General features: G+C 42.8%; 1 protein-coding gene across 5 annotated transcripts; it reads left to right on the forward strand.

The window, feature by feature from the left end:
- Positions 1-1,804: 1,804 nt before the first annotated feature.
- On the forward strand, positions 1,805-17,053 carry satb1a (SATB homeobox 1a). 5 transcript variants are annotated; one of them, XM_034599339.1, is made up of 12 exons: positions 3,276-3,976; positions 4,327-4,556; positions 4,780-4,956; positions 5,142-5,268; positions 6,936-7,059; positions 8,339-8,450; positions 8,881-9,398; positions 10,752-10,949; positions 11,693-11,848; positions 13,909-14,112; positions 15,335-16,135; positions 16,169-17,053. In XM_034599339.1, the coding sequence occupies exons 2-12, from the start codon at positions 4,340-4,342 to the stop codon at positions 16,244-16,246; spliced, it is 2,712 nt and encodes a 903-aa protein (XP_034455230.1). In that variant the 5' UTR covers positions 3,276-3,976; positions 4,327-4,339; the 3' UTR covers positions 16,247-17,053. The 5 variants fall into 5 exon arrangements, with proteins under 5 accessions (XP_034455229.1, XP_034455230.1, XP_034455227.1 ...); XM_034599338.1 differs by lacking the exon at positions 3,276-3,976 and adding an exon at positions 1,805-1,828 and having other exon boundaries at positions 15,335-17,053; XM_034599336.1 differs by having other exon boundaries at positions 3,276-4,021; positions 15,335-17,053.
- The last annotated feature ends 3,021 nt before the right edge of the window (positions 17,054-20,074 follow it).

Here is a 20,074-nt window from a genome sequence, read left to right on the forward strand (position 1 = left end):
GTGTACACGGTCACATTCACAATCACACACAAACCACACAGCACAAGCCCTTCTATGAGGAGAGGATATAGAAATGTCACATGACATATCAGGCCCATTTGCCCTCTACTAACCCAATTCCACCCACTATCATTTGTCCCTTATTCCATCTGGTCATCCGTATCTCCCCACCAAACAAAACCCATCTGTTTTTTAAATCAAGTGGGTAGGGAGGGGCCATCACTTGAGCTCACAATCTTATCTGAAATCTTGAGGTCCTCTGCTTTCAAACTTGAACCTTTTCTGTCAGAGACAAGACTTACGGACTTTTATTAATGCACCAGCTTAACCTGAGGGCGTGTTTTTTTCTTTCTTGATTAGTATTTGATACAGAATTATCTGTGCAACTGGTAAAGTGCATTATCTCATGGCATCAGTAGATTGTTAATAATGATGCATGAAGATGCAAGGGGCATTTTACTGCTGCAGTTAGAGGTGCAGCTAGTTCTACTTCAAGTCCGTTTATATTTTTCTTTTTGTAATATCTTAAGTAAAAATTTCAAAACGGTACTTGAGTGCAGTATTTGTAAATGCAGTGAATGTAACTAAGTAAATGTACTTTTCCACCCTTGGCAAAAGAGATGAATTTTCGAGATGACAGATCATTTGAGGTGATGTGGTTTAATGAACACAAACACATGCATGCTTTTGTAAGTGTCAAGTGTGTGTGTGTGTGTGTGTGTGTGTGTGTGTGTGTGTGTGTGTGTGTGTGTGTGTGTTTGTGTGTGTGTGTGTGTTTGCAAAGGTACTTCAGAATCAAAAAGTTGCATGAGCGAGAGAAACAGAGATGTGAGGCACAGAGTGTTGGCAATCCGTTCCCCTTTAACGTGCCAATACGATGCCTCTCCCCCTCTAACAGCAGCAGACTCACTAACCATGTCATGAGTTTATAATAACCACATCACATCCATGGCGAATGAGGTAGAAGGAAAATCTAACCTAATTTGGAGAGATACACGACTATGTGAGTCGTAGGGCGTCCCCTGAGATAAGGCTGCGATTGAGGGAGCCGTGTGCTGCACTGGTAGCATGCTCTGTGAGCGTGTAATGGTCTTAATTATCATTTAGCATGCCAGCCTCATTGACGACGTATCAAGCCACTGACTAAATAGAAGAGCAGAGGGTAACAGAGAGGGAGAGAGGGAAATGTGAGAATATAAACACTTGAAGGCGCTCACACAAAATCATAGGAGACATGACTAAAATACACACACACATAAACAAAACAGTGAACTTCTGGGAGGATGATGTAAACACACACACACACACACACACGCACACAGACACTTGCACCCAGCTGAGTGACATCTCTCTCTTTGGATTAGTCACCATGAATGATGTGTAACCAGCCATGACTCGCTCTGGCTGGGGAGATAGCTAATTCACTTTGTTTAATTAGTCAAAAGTAGTAGAGCATGCTCTCCCTCCCCAAACATACGCTCCCACGGCACAGCATCGACCTGCAGAAAAGACCTGTTACCACACCGGTGTAAAATTTCATGAGACAAGTCCTTGAATCTTATCTGCCCGCGTGAAGGATCCCTGACTCTTCCTGTCTCTTTCTCTCACAGTCACACAACACACACACTCACACACCTGCTGTGAGTGTGAGTGTGTGTGTTGGGACACCTTCACCTTTTGGGGATCACAGCTCTGGAGGTGAAGTGCGTCTTGTCTGCGGTGGACTGGGGGGGGGCGGTCTGCTGATAGTTGGCTGTAACTTGAGATCTCGGCGAAGAGGACGAGCTGTTGTCGGTCTGAACTGATTGAGCTGTAGCAAAACTTTGAGGTACGGTGATGGATTTGATTTCCTTTCATGACTTTGTGTGATTTTGGTTGTCAAACTCAGGGGTATTTTATAATGGTATTTACTGGGTATCGTAGTATAGTATAGAATACCACACAGTTATACTGTAATGCCTATAGAAAAATAAACATAGTATGGTATACTGTTCCACAATAATTTCTTTAGTACATTTGTACTTTTACATAGTTCAGTATAGTAGTGTCGAGTGTAAGCATTACATTAGTGCAGCACTATACTACACCATACTATGCTACACTATACTATACTCCATGTTATACTATAGTGTAGTATGTTTATATTATTATAGGCATTACAGTAGACCAGGTGGTATACTATACTATACTATGTAAAAGTATTAAAGTATTTAACGTATAACACTGTACTATACTCTACTACACTATACACTGCTACGTATACTATAGTGTGGTATGTTTAGGGTATTATAGGCATTACGGTAAAACAGTGTGGTATACTACACTATGTAAAAATACTAAAGTAATTTAAGAATAACACTATACTATACTATGTTTATAATTATATAGCCATTACAGTAGAACTGCATAGTATACTACACTATGCTATATACTAGCCTGCTGTAGGCTACTATGTCTATATAATATCATTATACAAGAACAGCATGGTAAGAACACTATACTATACTATATACTAGCCTTCTATACTATGTCTATATAATAGGCATTATAGTGGAACACCATGCTACTACTATACTATACTGCACTATACTATTACGCACAGTTATAGTCTAGTCTTTTGTAGTGTTATTATAGAAGTCTGCTATAGTATTGATATTAATAATTTACTCTTGTCTAGGATACAATGTTGTAATGAGATATATAACACTATACTATTCCGCACAGTTATACTCTAGTCTTTTAAAGTATTATTATAGAAGTATGCAATAGTATTGATATGAATAATTTACTCTCAGCTACTATATATTGTGTTGTAATGAGATACAGAACACATTATTGGCTGAATGGGGTAAAAATGTGATTATCTACGCATTAAACATGAGCCACGCTCCTGTGACAATAACACATCACCGATCAAAAGTTAATATCAGTCAGCCGCTTCCACCTTTCTGTCCTGCTCCACTTTGTTACCATGGAGAGCTCCGCGATACCCTAAAGACAATAATAAGTGCGTGCACAGCATGCGGCAGAAAATAATAAATAGATTTATGCGCAATTGTCACATTTAATACATTTACGGAGCGCGCTAGTGAATTCATTATTACACCATATGCTAATGCAGCTGGGTCCGTGTAGCCTATTTATGAGTGTGTGTGTATGTGTGTGTGTGTGATGGGGGGTCTAGCTCTCTCTCTCTCTCCCTCTCTCTCTCTCTCTCTCTCGCTCTCGCTCTCTCTCTCTTTCTCCGCGTGCGCACAGGGCTTTGAAGTGTAACCAACAACAGCCGCTGCCCCGGCGTCAGAGCTGCAGCCGCGTACATGACACGCAGAGAATAATGTGATCCTGGAGCTCAGAGCCGTGCATTGTTCTCCCCGTGCCGGGGCTTGATCCACGGCAGCAGCTGCAGCATGCCCCGGTGCTCGATCTGAACTTGCGCTGAGGCCAGTAAATGCATCGTTAACGCCGGAAGATGCTATAAAGCGTGGTGGGTGAACGGTGCAACAAGGAGGACTAGACGCAAAACTACTTGGACAGTGAACAGACGATCGGCGCGGTGAGGAGGACGCACGGGAGCGTAAATGGTCGAGAGAAGCTGGGGATCAATGGGATTGAGCGCGTGTGTGCCATATGGATCCGGCGGATGTCTGCGGGAATGGGCTGCTGATGCGTGATGGCAGGTCGGGGGACGCGCGCCGCCGGGTCTGTGGCTGAAACAGGTTCGTGGGTTCGCCTCCATCAAACTTCAGCAGAGCCGGACGTGGGACGATCAGCGCCGCCGAGGATGAACTGAATCCCTGTCACTTTCAGCTGCGCGTCTGGAGATGACAGCGGGTTTATTATGAGGAGGAGAAACTGCGCTATGTGCCATTCACTGGAGTTTAACTGGATTTAGAGGGTCGTCCTGATCGCTGCATCTGTGTGAAGGTCACCACCTCACACTGATCCGGATATTCTTCTGATCCGAGTGTGTGTTTGTGTACGTGCGCGTCAAAAATCTCATCCCCTTGTTTGACACAGACAGGTCTCTTCGACACTTTTGTAATTCTTTGTGTACTTTGTATGATATTACTTAATTAGGCTCCAGGCTGGAAATGACGGATGTATGTAACATATTCTGTCTTGCACGATGAAAACATTTTAATGTTCTCGTCTTTGCAAAAGTCCCATAAAAAAATATTGGAGCATAATAGTTCAAAAACACCAAAGGGTGCACCATAAAACCACTGACCAGTCTGCAGATTTACGACCAAGATAATATAGATTGTTATTCTATGAAGCAACTTGGCACAGTCTTTGGATTTTTATGTGTCTGTGTCTCTGTTTTAGTGTGATACCACAGATGGACACCCTGTGTAATGGAGCCAAGAAATCTGAGGGCAGTGATCCCGTTGTAGACCCCAGGCCCCCACCCGCCAAGCTGGCTCGGCTGGAACAAAACGGAGCGGGACCCTCGGCCCAGGAGAGGAGCCGGCAGGGGAGTCCTGTGGCCAAAAACCCCTGTCTGGCCCCGAATTCCACCGCAGGGAGGCCACAGGGCAAAAACTGGCACAGCAGAGGTACATGGGCTGACATGGGGAAAGGGGTCTTAAATACTTTTTTACAGATTGGCTTTTTTGAACAGTGAACAGAGACTCCTGCACTTCACCTGCTATGTCCAATAACTGTCTTTGGTTCACTTTGAGGATGTCACACCATCACTTACCACCTTGATAATGAATGTTGGGATTTTTCATTCTCAAATGTCCTGCTGTCTGAAATCAGTTGTCTCCCTCACCTCAGGGAGCGTGCTGCCGGTGTTCTGCGTGGTGGAGCACAGAGAGAGCCAAATGGACGGAGAGAGGAGAGAAGAACACTCCGAGTTTGTGTTGGTCAAGAGAGATCTGCTGTTTAACCAGCTGATAGAGATGGCCTTGCTGACACTGGGCTACTCTCACAGCTCTGCCGCGCAGGCTAAAGGTACACACACACACACACACACACACACACACACACACACACACACACACACACACACACACACACACACACACACACACACACACACACACACACACACACACACACACGTGCAAAGAGAGGCAGGGAAACACGAGAGATTGTCTTTAAGTTCTCACAGTTTAAACTTGTGTGTGTGTGTTCAGGTCTGATCCAGGTTGGCAGGTGGAACCCGGTGCCTCTGTCCTGTGTAACAGATGCTCCGGACGCCACAGTGGCGGACATGCTGCAGGATGTTCACCATGTCATCACCCTGAAAATACAGCTGCACAGGTAGAGAGCAGACGTGACACCCGGCCGTATGCATCTAAGGCTCTTCTTCTTCTGTCTGTGTGGAGTCTAGCTGTGGTTGTGAGACTGAGTGTGGCTCCCTGTGTTTGGTCTGTGAGGGACTCTCTTATTGATTTGTTTGGTATTGTGATGGAAATCTGAAAATACAAGAGGCTGGAACACCAAATTTTGTCTTAGTGTATTTTAATAGGGGCTTTCTGCAGAAAGGATCAACACAGAGAGTCACAGGGATCTCAGAGTGATGATGGAGAACAGTCAAATGCAAGGATCTTATATAGGAGAACTAAGGCTGTTTGTCTGAGCCAGTTCAGACTGGTTCTGTAGGCGCAGTTTGAGACAGGAATTAAGACACAGGAAACTGATTTGCATACGTTTCCTTTGACGATAAAGCAGACGGATATTAGGTTCTTGGACAGTCAATAAGTAATAAAAAGGTCATAAAGGTATTAGACAGGTCATATAGGTTTCAGGTCACAAACAGCTCAGGTCATAAAAGTCTTAGACAGGTCTGCAAAAAGTTACTTTTCAACTACAAAATAGGTTTCATCCACACTTAGTTATTTTCCACTACAGTATTTTCCCAGCCTCTCAAAGCTTCTGGAAAACACCTCAGCAACCCACCATCCCTAATATGAGTAAAATAACAAAAGGGCATGGACCGAATCGGCCCCATACAAAATAGCTTTTCCTAGACAAGTCTCCAACAGAATGACGAAACTATTCATCCTCCTCTTCCCCATCTTCTTCATTACTTTTACCATTTTAAATATCATTATGTTAACTTTAATGAGTGGTTTTATTTGCTCGTTGGAATGAGTGAGCATTTTAATTATGGGAGACATTCAAAGTTGTTTTGTACTTTTTACATTTGATCAGGATCTCTTCTGGGTTTTTTTTAACCTATAGCTGTGCTAGGGCCTTGCAAAGGAGCTGGGAAAGTATATGGAACATTCTTTAGTGCCGGTGGGTGAAAGTATGACAGTATGACAGTGAACCATCACGCATAATACCAGGACCAGGAATGGAAATCAGCTTTCATTAATTTTACAATTCACTCAAGCACCTTTCCTACTGTGACAGGTTAAAAAACCTTGTTTTGCTTAAGAGAAAGCAGAGCGTGGGGCTGTGTTCGATTTCCCTGCATTCACATGAGTTTCCTTAAAGTCTTCCTTCCACAGCCTAGACTTTCACACCCTTATTAAAGTGTGTGTGTGTGTGTTTCTTTAACACATGAGAGAGTGCAACTGTGGGTGCGAATGAAAGTCTGAGTGTGATTATTGGTGGTGGAGGAGGGAGAGGAGGGGGCTCTGCAATGGGCAACTTGTTCAAAAAAGAAGAGACGGCATCTGTGGCTCTGGAAGTTTCTTACATTACAGCTCATTGCCAAACAGTCCTCTTATAAAACCACGTTTAAATTCACTATATCTGGATTTTTATTTGGATCTGCAACAAATTGCACAAACTTAAATACTTAAATATTGTTGTCTGAGAACTCACCCCCACCCCTCCACAAAATGTCATGGATATTGGCTCAGTAGTTTTTGTATAATCCTGCTGAATAACAATCAAACAGACAAAAACAACCTCCTTAGCAGAGGTAATTACTGGAATGATGCATTTCAAGCCTTCCTACTTTGCTCTTTGTCTAGCTGCCCCAAACTGGAAGACCTGCCAGCCGAGCAGTGGAGTCACTCCACAGTGAGAAACGCTCTGAAGGAGCTCCTCAAGGACATGAACCAGAGCTCCCTGGCTAAGGAGTGTCCGCTGTCCCAGGTACGATACACACACGCAGGACACAAGAAAAGAGAATAGGAGAAATAGCACTGACGTTCAATGGCGTGTGAAATGTATTTGCCCTTCCATGTCCTGCACAAGTGTGCGTGTGTGTGTGCTTGTGTGTGTTTGTGCCTTCTTTGATGCATGACACAGAGTGAGCGTGTGGTCCAATAGTTAGACAGGAAGTCCAGATGCGGAGGTAGATAAGGCGCGGGGGCAGAGCGCAGGAGCGGGAGGCAGATAACATGAGATGGTTATCTCTTAAAAAGCCACGCTGCCTCGGCTGCTGCCTATCTTGATTCCGCCGACGGCCGACCTGTCTGCCTGTCGCCCCCCCATCCGTCTGCCAGCCTCAGCCGTCGTCTCACTCTCTGCCCATCACCCTCACTCTTTTTTTGTATCCAGATTTTTTTTTCCTGCTGTACCCGTTACATTCAGCAATAACATCAAAATCTGGCTGTAAGATCTCCTTCAGCTCCTGTGCGTTTAATTAAGCAAATACAGACACAACTGCAGAAATAATTTTACATAAATCTTGCAGTATTTGGGAAAGGCCTCTTTATGAATAATCATAAGTATCAACTTGATCTATCTGTTATTTTGCCTGAGGGTGCTCAGGACATCTACAGTTTGATAAAGAGAAATTGCTCTATCTCTCTCTCCCTCTTCTTCGGATTCTTTCCTTTCCTTTACAGTGTTAAGATCAGATACCAATCAATCTGCCCTCCCCCATCTCTCCCTCTCTCTCTTTCTCAGTCTCTCTATCTCTCTCTGTCTCTCCCCCATCTCTCCATTTACCCCCTCTCTTGTTTGCTAGAAGCAGATTAAAATAAATATGAGAAGATGAAAGGTGTAATCAGATGTAAAGATTGCACAGGATGGTCTTTGGGGAAAAACTGTGTGTGTGTTTTCATGTGTGTGTGTGTGTTTGTGTGTGTTTTCCTGTGTATATAGAGTATGTATGTGAATGAGACACACTGAGGCATAGTCTCTGATGACCTCTTGTGTTTTGTTTGATTAAGCGCGCGCGCGCACACACACACACACACACACACACACACACACACACACACACACACACACACACACACACACACACACACACACACACACACACACACACACTCATCTGTCTTTATTATCCTATTTACCTGGGGGTCTTTTTAATAACACAGATCGGAGATCATTAATATCAGATGTGTGAACAGCTGAGACACCCAGGCAGGAGCTCAGAAAGTGTAATGAATTTCCACTGTCTTTCCTCCCTCTGTTTCAGAGTATGATATCATCTATTGTAAATAGCACTTACTATGCAAATGTCTCAGCTGCCAAGTGTCACGAGTTTGGTCGATGGTACAAGCACTTCAAGAAGACCAAATGCTTCAAAGGTGAGGGATTTCAATCGAGCCTGCAAAAGACAAGCGCCCATGATTAGTTTTACAGCATGTCTGTAGTCCACATAAACTACATGCTAATTGTATGTTTTAGCTGGCAAAAAATATCCCTCTTCCTTTTCATATCGACAGGTAATAATATAAAAAATGTGTTCTTGCCGAAAGCTAAATTTCTCCCTTAAGATATAAAACAGTTTTTCTTTTATTTTCCCAGATTCTTTTAATGTTGTCTTGCCACCCACAACTTGACTCACAGCACACGTAAAATCAATCATATTTAGTAAGCAATTCATCCTGGTTTGAATATTTAATGTGCTACATTTTCAACGTGAACATGAATTGGTAAGTAGTATGGATTTCGGGTGCACTGTTAATATTACATGTGTTGATAATTACATCTTTGCTTTCCTTTTTTCTTCACCAGAGATTGACAGCTTCTCTGAGCAGTCTGCACATATTACCCTCACCCAGCAGCCAATCACAGGTACCGAGCAGAGCTCAACCCTTCTTTTCCCTCGAGGAGGAGTAGCCGGCATGTGTGCTCACCCACCCCTCGGCCTACGCCCTCCTGCGCTGGTGACCCAACCTCTCAGCCCCCAAATGGTTAACCAGCAGCTGGTGATGGCCCAGTTTCTCAACCAGCAGTATGCTGTTAGCCGCATGCTGGCGAGCCAGGGCCTCTCGCCGTCCCCGCAACAGTATCTCAACCACCCCCCTGTGGTGAGAGCCAACGTCTTCGCCTCAGAGTCCCAAGCTCCACAGCAGGGGCAGTGCGGCCCAGGGGGAGGCCCTGCTGCCGGGCCTCCGAACCAGGCACCGGCTGGCTCTTCAGGGGGCCAGTGCGACGTGCCGCTGGAAATCTACCACTGTGTGAGGGAGGAGCTGAAGAGAGCAGGCATCTCCCAAGCCATCTTTGCCCGGGTGGCTTTTAACAGGACCCAGGTATGGAAAAGAGGGGCAGCCCAAGATTATGATCTGAATGAAAATGCTAAAAGCTTTGCAGCAACACTAAAAGCCTGTTTTCTGGTGATTATCTGCTGGAAGGGTTCTCTTGTGTTGCGGTGGTACGTAAGTGTGTTCTATGTGAATATGTGTGTTTGGTGGTTGGCATGTTGGCATGGCCTTTGCCGCAGTGCACCCCCACCCCAACGCACATGTGTGTATGTATGAATGTGTGTGTCTGTGCCAGCTCTCTGCAGCACAAAAGCTGGTGCCAGCGATGAAGCAGCTGCTGGGCCAACTAATCACAACCCCTTGGAGAAATTCTGTCTCCCTCTCTACCTCTTCCTCTAGCTCACTATCCCTCCATCGTGCCACCTTTCACTCTGGCAGCCTTTTTTATTCATTTAAAATCTACCTCGTACTGCCAATCTATCTCTCTTTTCTAATCTTTCCCTTCTTCTGCCTCTCATTCCCCTCATTTCGCATCCATTATCTCCCTCTACCATCGCCTCTAACACTAAAATGCAACGTTATCTGTGTCCATTATAGTACATTCACAAACACACCAACAGAAATGGAGCTCAAAGGACGGGCTAAGCCCATTGTTATTATTATTATTACTGTCATCAGTTATTATCCACCCCCATGTCTCCCCGTTGCCGAATCCGAGGTGCCAGGCGTACAAGTTGGGCATGGGGCCAAGATGCCATCTAAAAGCGAGGGAACCATTCGTCATTTGGCGATTCATGTAAAGCCTCCTTCTATTTGGAAGGCAGAGTTGGTTGGGTGGATTCAACGATGATCCAGGATTTGAATAAGAAGGCTGGTTCCCTCTTATGTCATTTCATTGCCAGCATGAAATCTGATTTCTTTTCAGGAAGGAAGCCCTGCAATCTGCATGGGACGTTTGAAGGCTTTCCTGCATAGACAGATACACGCAGAGTGACGCTAACACTAGAGACAAGTAGTGTGCTTAGCACCGACTGGGACCTGGCTCTGTATCTTCTGTAGCTGTGAAACACTTCAGTGTAGGAGATCAAGCTGGATATGAGTGTTTTCCAAATTCTTTCTGGTGTGTAAGAAACTTTACATCTATGATCTTAACATAAAGATAAAGGAAAAATAACTTAAATACAAGTGGTTCCCTGATATCAATTGTCTGTGAGATAATAACGTTGTCAAGTCACAAAATCAGTCACTATTTGAATTATAATGTGTTTCTAAATGTTATTTTGATCATGCCAATATACAGCCTGTATGAATTTTGCGTATGGTATTATTTATCCACGTACATTTCTTTGCTTGCACTAATCAATGAGTGTCGATGTTTGTGCTTGTGCATGTTTTTACCAGGGCCTGCTGTCAGAGATCCTGCGTAAGGAGGAGGACCCCAAACACGCCTCCCAGTCTCTGCTGGTCAACCTGCGAGCCATGTACAGCTTCCTGCTGCTCCCCGAGGCAGAGAGGGAGCGCATCTACCAGGAGGAGAAAGAGAGGAGCCTGACCGGATTCATCCCCAGCTGCAACAACACGCCGCCGAGATCTACGCAGGTCAGCCAGCAGACGCACGGAGAGACAGAGGCATAAAATTAACACTCAGTTTGACTAAAGTTCATTCGTTGTAAAACTCCATTATATCTTCGCAAAAGCAAACATAGGTGATTTTCAGCATGTTCGGCTGTGAAAGATTGATTTGACGAAATTGTGCAAGAACACTGAGATGATTAGGTTATTTTAAAAGACGGTGAATGGTGAAGGAAATTATAAACAATTAAAAATCATCATCATGGGAGTTGTAAAGTTGCCGATGTTGGTCATCCCCGAGGATCCTGGATTTCCAAGCAATGTCTCATCCTACATTTAGTGATCCCTTAATGACCATCGCTCTCGACTGAATATAAATCACCACATTAAAATAGATCCAGATCTTTATTTGGATTTCCACCAAATTTCACAAACTCAAAGATATCAGTTCCCTAAATATTACAGATTTGTTTCATCAAGATCCATTAAATATTCTCTAAGAAACTAAGAATCACACCGAATCTCGCAATGTAAAAAAATTCCTGGATTTGTTTCACTCTTCTGTTTATCCCCATTGTTTATGGCCAAATCCTGGCATTTTCAGCATTGCATAAAGGATACGTTCCCTCCCTGGCTTCCCTTTCTTCAAGACTTGAAACTTATGTGTTATTGACAGTGTATTGCAACTAATGCTGGTTACTCAGATTAATGTAGCTTGCATTTAAACCCACTCTCTTTGTCTCTCTGTCTTCCTGTCTGTCACTTTTTAGGCGAGACTCTCCCCGGTTTCAGCAGACAGAGGGCTGAAGACGGAAAGCTGCGTTCTCAACGTCAGCTCCAACATCTACGAGGAGATCCAGCACGAGATGAAGAGAGCCAAGGTGTCTCAGGCCCTGTTTGCAAAGGTGGCCGCCTCCAAGAGTCAGGTATATCCGCATGAAGGTTTCCAGTTTTAAACACACACATATTGCTCCTAATCATTGCACTGCTTGATTGCTCAAATTTAGCATCCCAGATTAGTCCATCTCCCCAGTTAAAGCAAGGATGGCTACTGTGTGTGGAGGGAAGCCCAGATAATCAAGCAGCAGCTGTACTCTGCAGAGCACTATCAGTGCATCAGACTGCTATTGTGTCCTAAATTATCGCTTTAATAGCTGCCATACACACGTACACACCACTTATTTGTGCACACAGACATACTGTACGAGTGTGAGTACACGCAATCGCACGAGAGCACACAGGCCCACAAATGCACTTGTGCACATACACACAAGCATGATTTGAGTGTTTATTGTTCTCATTTTTATGGCGGCTCCATAAGCTTGTTATTGCCTTTTGTTTTGAGGATAATTTCCCTTCATGGAATGGGGGGATTTTAGCTGTCTCGTTTTCCCTTCCCCTTGTGCATGTCTCCAGTTTCCAGCTTTCTTTCTTTCTTTCCTTCTGTCTTTCCTTCCTTCCTTCCTTCCTTCGTTTTTTTACAGCATAGCCTCGCTCTCGTCTCATCACCATGATGTTTAGAGGTCATTCAGCGGTCATGCCAGTACAGACAGGTGGTCCAAAAGCCCTGAGGTTCTTTTTCTATCTTTTCACTGGCCTCAATTTCTAACGTGCTTTCTCTATCTACTCTGTTCCTCTCTCTCTCGCTCTCTCTATTACCCGGTTGTTTGGCAGGCAGAACCATGCTGGATCACTCTGTTCTATCTGCACTGTGCATCTGGATGGCATTGTGTGCTAGAGTTGGGCTTCAGCCAGGTGTGCGTGCATCTGCATGAGTGTTTGTGCGCATTGGGCTGGTGTGTTTGTGTGAATTTACTCGATGCGAGGGTATCAGCCTCCTCACCAACGTAATCATGCTCTAGTTCATGAATCTGAAACTCGCTGGCTCCATGTTCCTCAATCTGCTGCTCACAAGTTTCCACTGTCGTGATGCAGAAACAATTCCAGCTAATATGAAAATGTCTCCATGATCTTGCATCTTTGCCATTAGAGCATCTTTAACCACAGAAAACAAGAAATAGACACCAGTCTTAATATCTACCAGTTCTACCGTTTAATGGCTGATAGTTATCACTACTTATATCTGCTTAAATTCGAATTACTCACAAAATCAATTAGATAATCAGCGTACTGTGGTGACATGAGTCAAAACTCATCATATATATTTCCATGGTGCCATGGCAATTTTGGTGTCCCAAAGCTATTTTTACCTTCCACCAGAGGTTCAAACTAAAGAAGAGACCAGATGATTACATTTTAATTATGTATGTGTAATTTTGCCCATATGTACTTAATACCACACAAACATCCATCCATCCATCCATCCATCCATCCATCCATCATCTTTACGGCTTATCCTTTGAGTACACCCTGGTAAACAGCTTATCACAGCAGGGCTGACGTATAGGAGCAAACAAACACCTACAGACAATTTAAACAGTCCAATTAACCTAATGGGAGAGCATGCAAAATCTGCCAACCCACTGTCAGGTTTGAAACCAGAACCTTCTTGCTGTGAGGCTAACCACTGGACCACTGTGCTGCCACCATACAAACTTAAAAATACACTTTGCAGCATGGCGAGGTTAGCTTTACTTAGCTTTATCATCAGCTGTGGGATCAAATGACAGATTAAGATAGAAGGTTATTTTTGAGTTATATAATATGAACCTGTTGAGATAGAAATATTCACTTCACAGCCTTTTGTTTTAACATAATAGCTGATCAACAAATAGGTTTTTTCCTCAAGTTTTTCCTCTTGCTCGGGGAGTTGTCAGGTCAGGTCAGATAGATCTGCACCGCAGGAACAAACTAGACGTCACCGTCTTTTTAAGAACACCACAGGAATACAAATGTGTACTGACAAAGCGTCTTGACCTCTGGGTGACGGACAGAACATGTCATCCCTGTGTGCTTAGTCTAACCCAGTGGGTTACCTGGTCAGCTCATGTGTGTGTGTGTGTGTGTGTGTGTGTTCCTCCTCTAGGGCTGGCTGTGTGAGCTGCTGCGCTGGAAGGAGGATCCCAGTCCGGAGAACCGGACCCTGTGGGAGAACTTGTGCATGATCCGCCGATTCCTCAGCCTGTCCCAGACCGAGAGAGACTTCATCTACGAGCAGGAGAGCAGCAGCACAATGGCACAGCAGCACTGCGCTGACAGGCTCGCGCTGCTCGGCAGTGACAATACACTGGTGAGACGACATAAGGAAGATAATCATTACACATGGACCACTGTTATAAGCACTCAATCTCTGAGATGTTCTTGAGAATAAATCCCCATTGTCACATAAGTTATATTTTATGTTACTACTGAAATAGCTGAATTGGAAAAGGTTTGTAATAAATAAGCTAGCAGATAAAAAACTCTAAGCTTAGAATCAACATGTTGAAGGATGGCTGTCGTGATCGTGAAGGCTTGAAGTGACCAGACTTTACTTTACACAGAATATGCTATAAAAAGAAACAGCTTAATGCCAAATATGCCAGAAAAAACGATGATTGCCATATTTATGCAACGATCCATGAGACTAATTTGTCATTTTTCTTTCACTCCTAAGCTAGAGCATAGATTGATGGCTTGATTAAAGAACCAACTCACAGTTAACATGTGAAATAAAATATTATGTTGAATGGAATATCAGTGCATCTTTAAGAAGACATGTGTACTGGTTCATGGGTTCTGGATGGTTACACTCTGGTCTACCTCACATGTTGTGGCAGTTACAGATCATACAGTCTACACTACATTTGATTTATTTCCCAAACTAGACCAGGTATGATGTGCCTTTACTCATTCTGCTCCCCAGCCAATATCTACACATTGCAAATTTATGTCACCCCATCAATAAAAAGGTGACATGGTTTGACAGGGATTATTCTGTGTATGAAAATAAAACACATATGAAACTAAACTGAACAAATATAATTTAAGAAGTGAAAATAATACAAAAAAAAGTTAGCAGATGGTATCATGCTAACATTTACCTAATTAAAATGACACTTCCTTTTTCAGTAGTCGCTTCCTCTATCATTATTAATCATAAGAAATGGTAGAATGGAGGGTTTTCAATTTGTTGTCTACTTTGACATGAGCTTCCCATCTAAAATGTAAGCAGCATATTTTTTTGCAACTATTTCTACTTTTTTTTTAAATAGATCAGGACATTTTCAATAATTTTCGAATAGTTTTTTAATCATCCTTTTTAATATTTATAATTATCATAATTGTATTACATATTTTTTAATTATTTGATAATTATATATGCACAAAAAACAATGTCCTTGTTTTAAAAACCTATCAAATCAGTGAATATCTACATTAACACAGTGTAAATTAGTTGGTGTTGAAAATCTAAATTCCAGTAGACCCAGTATGGCTTGTACTCTTATTTTATTACTCTTTTCTCTCATCAGTACCAGCGCAACTCCCCTCTGCCACAGCAACACCATCTTCAACCTCATCACCCCCTTCAGCCTGAGGCGGGACCTCACCTGTCTCCACGGCAACCGTGCACCGCATCGCCAGCCGAGTCTGAGGTTGGGGTCAACTGGGGGCACCTGAGAGTGCGTTTGCAGAGCAGAGGCAGCAGCAATGGCGAGAGAGGGGACATGAAGGACTGGGCTGAGGGAGGACAAGGAGAGAGGGGCAGTTTGGGAGGAGACTGGGGTGGTTCCGGGAGATCAAGGGATACGGAAGGCAAGGAGCAGGCAATGGATGGAAGTGCGGGTGAGGAAGGCACAGATGAGATCACAAGAGACAGCCAAGAGGGCAAGGTGAAGGACAAGCTGTCTGTGAAGTGGCCTAATGTGAAGAATGAGAGCCAAGGTAGGGCTAGGGTTTGTTCAGAGGCAGATAATAATGAGGTCGAAGGTGGAGATGAGGCGCAAGGAGAGGGGCTAAAACTTTCCTGCGAAGCCCTGGGAATCCTACAGAGCTTCATCCAGGACGTGGGCCTCAACCCAGACGAGGAGGCGGTCCACACCCTGTCGGCTCAGCTGGGTCTGCCCAAACACATCATCCGCAGCTTCTTCAACAGCCAGGACCAAGGACGGGGTCAAGAACACGGCCGCTGTCAGCACCAGAGACTGAGCCCAAAACAGAGTCGAGACGACCCGCATGGCTGCACAGACACAAACCTCCTCCTGCCGGACAATTCTACAGAGGAACAGGACGGGGAAAGTGATGGAAAGACTGAAACAGAACAAAAGGAGGATGAGAAGCAAAGGGGGGGAAATGAATCGAGCGACGAAAGTGCTTTGAAAGAACTGGATGCTGGCACTCAAACCATTCCCCCTCTGAAGGAAGAGTGGGAGAGCTACATCTAACCCAAATACATCCATAAGCTTGGATGAGCCATAGCTTCTCTGTGAGCCTGGACATGCTTACAACACATCATTGGTCCACTTACAAATCAGCCCCTGTTCTATACTGTACAAATACTGACTCACAGTGTTTTGGTGTTAGGGTGTTATTTAGGCATTGGTCCTAAAAGACTGAGGAAAGGCATAAAGCGGAATAACTGTACCAGAGACCTACATTACCCCAACCGTACCCTATTATTTACCCAAAATGCACTTGAGACAGAAAGTAACTGTGACTATACTGTATATACAGATAATGTTACTAAACAACTCCTGAGTGTAGATACATGTGTCTGGACTAATAATAATCAATACAATGGGCCTCAGATAACATATCAGTGTTTAAAAAGAATAATTGCAATTCGTTGACTGATGTAAATTTAGATATGTTCATACCAGAAATGCCTTGTCAGATGTGGCACTGCCAGTTTGCTTTTCTATGATCAATATCACTAGATTCCTGCTTGTTTTTTTTGTTGCTTAGTCTTTATTTTGTGTCTTGAATCCGAATTTGTCCGTTTAAAGTTCGAGGGAATATAATCAGGAATCGCGCCGCTATTTCCAACATTGTTCTCGTCCATGTTTGTCATCACACTGTTCACGTAGATACACTGCACATACCTCTGCTGTTGTCTGGTTGTGTGTACCTAACCGGATGAAAACATCACCTCCTTTGCGACAGTAAAAATCAGGTTCAGAGGAAATTAGAAAGAAGAATCACATATAATACAGGACATCTTATGCTTGATGAAGTAATAAATAAAACAGTGATTGAGTTATCTGTTATCTAAATCATCATGATTTACATAAAGTATTTTTATGGATGCATGAATTTGCGAGTCTCTCAAAATATAGCTGTAAGTGTTACATTTGCACATCTTGTGTTCTTTGTGTTATTTATCATACAAAGCAAACGCAGACAATTCAAAGGCAAAGAATAGTGTTTGCTCTTGCTCTCAGTTGTTCTCATAGTTCCCACACGCTGTGCTGTATGGAAGTGAGTGCTCAAAGACTGTGGACTACAAATGTAGGACTGAGGTCATGCTGTGTGTACATAAAAGATTAAAAACTAAATGTCAGCATTTTTTATTTGCAAAAATATAAGACATTACCACTTTGTCCTAATTGTATGTTTGTGTTACTTTAACCTGTTCTGTCTATCTGATCTTCCAGTGGGAACAAACGCTCACATTGTCTGCGAAACAATCGGACATAATAAAGACTTATGTGTTTTGAGAGAAAGCCTCCACAGATAACTTTTAACTTAAAACTAGAAAATTCCTCCCGGGAAAATGTTGAATGTGTGCCTGGTGCTTGTTGCCGGGTTCAGAGACTGTTTCAGTTTGAGAGAGAGAGAGAGACACAGACTGGCTGGTTTAAGAGAGGGAGAGTGAGAAAGAGACTGTGCCGTTTTGATAGAGTGAGACAGAGAGTAACAGAGTGAGAGAGGCTATTATTTAACCTCTCACATGTCAAACAAGCTCTACCACTTTTTCATGATCCAGGTTAGAGAGAGAGAGAGAGAGAGAGAGAGAGAGAGAACTCAGTATGTTTCTACTTAAAGGCAGTATAACTACGTTTTGATCTAAATGTATGACAACCTCCATTTGTGGCTTTGAGAGCAGTTTAAGCACAAAAAGTACATACAAATCTGTCCTTTTCCGGTGATGTGTCTCACCAGGAAACTCATGTGACAGAATCTGCGGGAGCACCACAGCACGCAGGGATAGCTGCGAGGGCATCAAGCTATTTCTGCATGCTCACAAATAAAAGGACGGTTGTTTTCCTCCTAAGTAGCATAATATCAGCAGATCGCATTTGCACTTTCAATATATCTAGTTGGAATGTGCTTGCAATGTAAAGGAGCTGGATTTGACAGCCTGTGAGATCTGTCAGGCCAGAAAGACGTTTTGATTTAAAAGAAAAAAAGGCAGATGCTGCTAATTTAAGACAAGCAGAGGCCTGCTGTGACAGACCCATAATCAATGCTTCTGATGTGATGTTCACTGTCTGTATTAGTGTTATAGAATTAGTACTGCTGATTTCCTCTTATATAACTATGTCTATGTTGGTGAATTGTTGCCATTGTTTTCCAGCCGTCACACAGTATTCCTCTGTGCTGATCAGCAGGCCTCTCTGTACCAGTGGATCTGTGTCTCTCTACAATCACATGGTCCTCACTGTGTTTTCTATCGTATATCTCCTTTCTTTCTTCTTTCTGTTTATCTCAACGGCTCTTTCTATCTGGGTTTCTTCCCCTCCCTCTCCACCCCTGATTCTCATCTGCGTCTCCTCGGCACGTCTCACATTGCCGCTCCCTCAGACGGTGCAACATTCAAGCCCCATTTGGCCAGAATGGCTTCATAGAGTAATTCAATAAAGCTATGCTCTTTTCTGTCATCTGTTTCCATGACGATGCCTTAGTTAGGGCCAACAAGAGGCCACAAACACCTCATCATCAGTAATATTAGCTATAATAATGATGATAATGGCGCTCTTGAAATGCCATGCTTGCGATGATGATGGCGACAGTAATGGCAATGATGATCATTACGACTGCTTTGTGTTAACCCCCACCACCACACAAACGCAATCACACAGTGCACACATTTGACTCATTAATGCTATTTAATGTCACCACCTGTGCACTGTATATCTTCACATGGACTCCTGCCCTTTTTCCCCCATCATGCCTGTCACGCTGCTCAGGTTTAGTTTCTTTTGTTTTGTCTGTGTGAAGCCGTTCAGGGTGAATGTGTGGGTTACAAGCTCTTTACAGATAAATCTGGCTTGTCTGACTTCAGAAATTGCTGAAACTAAGTCTGCATAAAAAGATTTTAATTAACTCTCGCGTTTAAAGGGCTCCTGCGGTGTTCTTGTTTATTCAAGACTTATTTTTTTTCTACTGGGTGCTGTTGTCGACCACAACTTTGTGCTCTTACAATTCACTTGTTGGAGAATAGTTTCTTAATTTGTTCTCAATATAACCCTCCTTTGTTATTTTAGTTGAAGAAGGAAATGTCTTTCTTCTTTTATTATGTAAATTAAGACACAGAAATCCATGCAGTTGTATGCAGATACATTTTCAAATGACTTTGAACTCCCCTATGTTATTTTACCTTGGTTATAGGTTGGTAGTCTTTTAAAACCTCTCTGATTGGAGCTACAGAGTCCAGTTAGTGGTAGATAATACTGTGTGCAAATTAACTTATCATATGTCCCATAAATCTGACAATGAGGTACTATTTTAAATTTTTTTTTAATATAAGTGTATTTCAAGAAAGCAGAGGTAGAAGAAGTATTGATATTCTTTAATTCTTCACAAATAATCCAGTGTTAAAATACTCCCCCACAGTCCTGCATTCAAAATAAAGTAAAAGCGCAGTGTTATTGGTAATATGATAAAAAAAAAACAATATAGATAGGGAGTACAAAAAACTATGAGACCGATATACAGACTAACACAATTGTATATATGAAAAACTAAAATTGGCAATGATTCTTAGGATGTTATCAAACCCTTATGCCAAAGAAGTTTAATAAACCTCATAATAAATTTCTATAAATAATTAGAAAACAACACTTTTTTCACATAATGTGTATGTGTGTGTGTGTTCTATTATATTATTATATATTTATGTTTAGTTTATTGATGTTTAACTATGTAAACATTGACAATGGCTGTGATGTAGCTAATATTTATCACTTTCAATGTTGTTGCATCTTTTTTAGGTTTTGAAAAAAAAAAATCTGAATCTGCAAAGTAAGTGGTAAATAGCAACCTGATACAAA

This window comes from Hippoglossus hippoglossus, chromosome 11 (assembly GCF_009819705.1).
Source record: "Hippoglossus hippoglossus isolate fHipHip1 chromosome 11, fHipHip1.pri, whole genome shotgun sequence".
Lineage (NCBI taxonomy): Eukaryota > Metazoa > Chordata > Actinopteri > Pleuronectiformes > Pleuronectidae > Hippoglossus > Hippoglossus hippoglossus.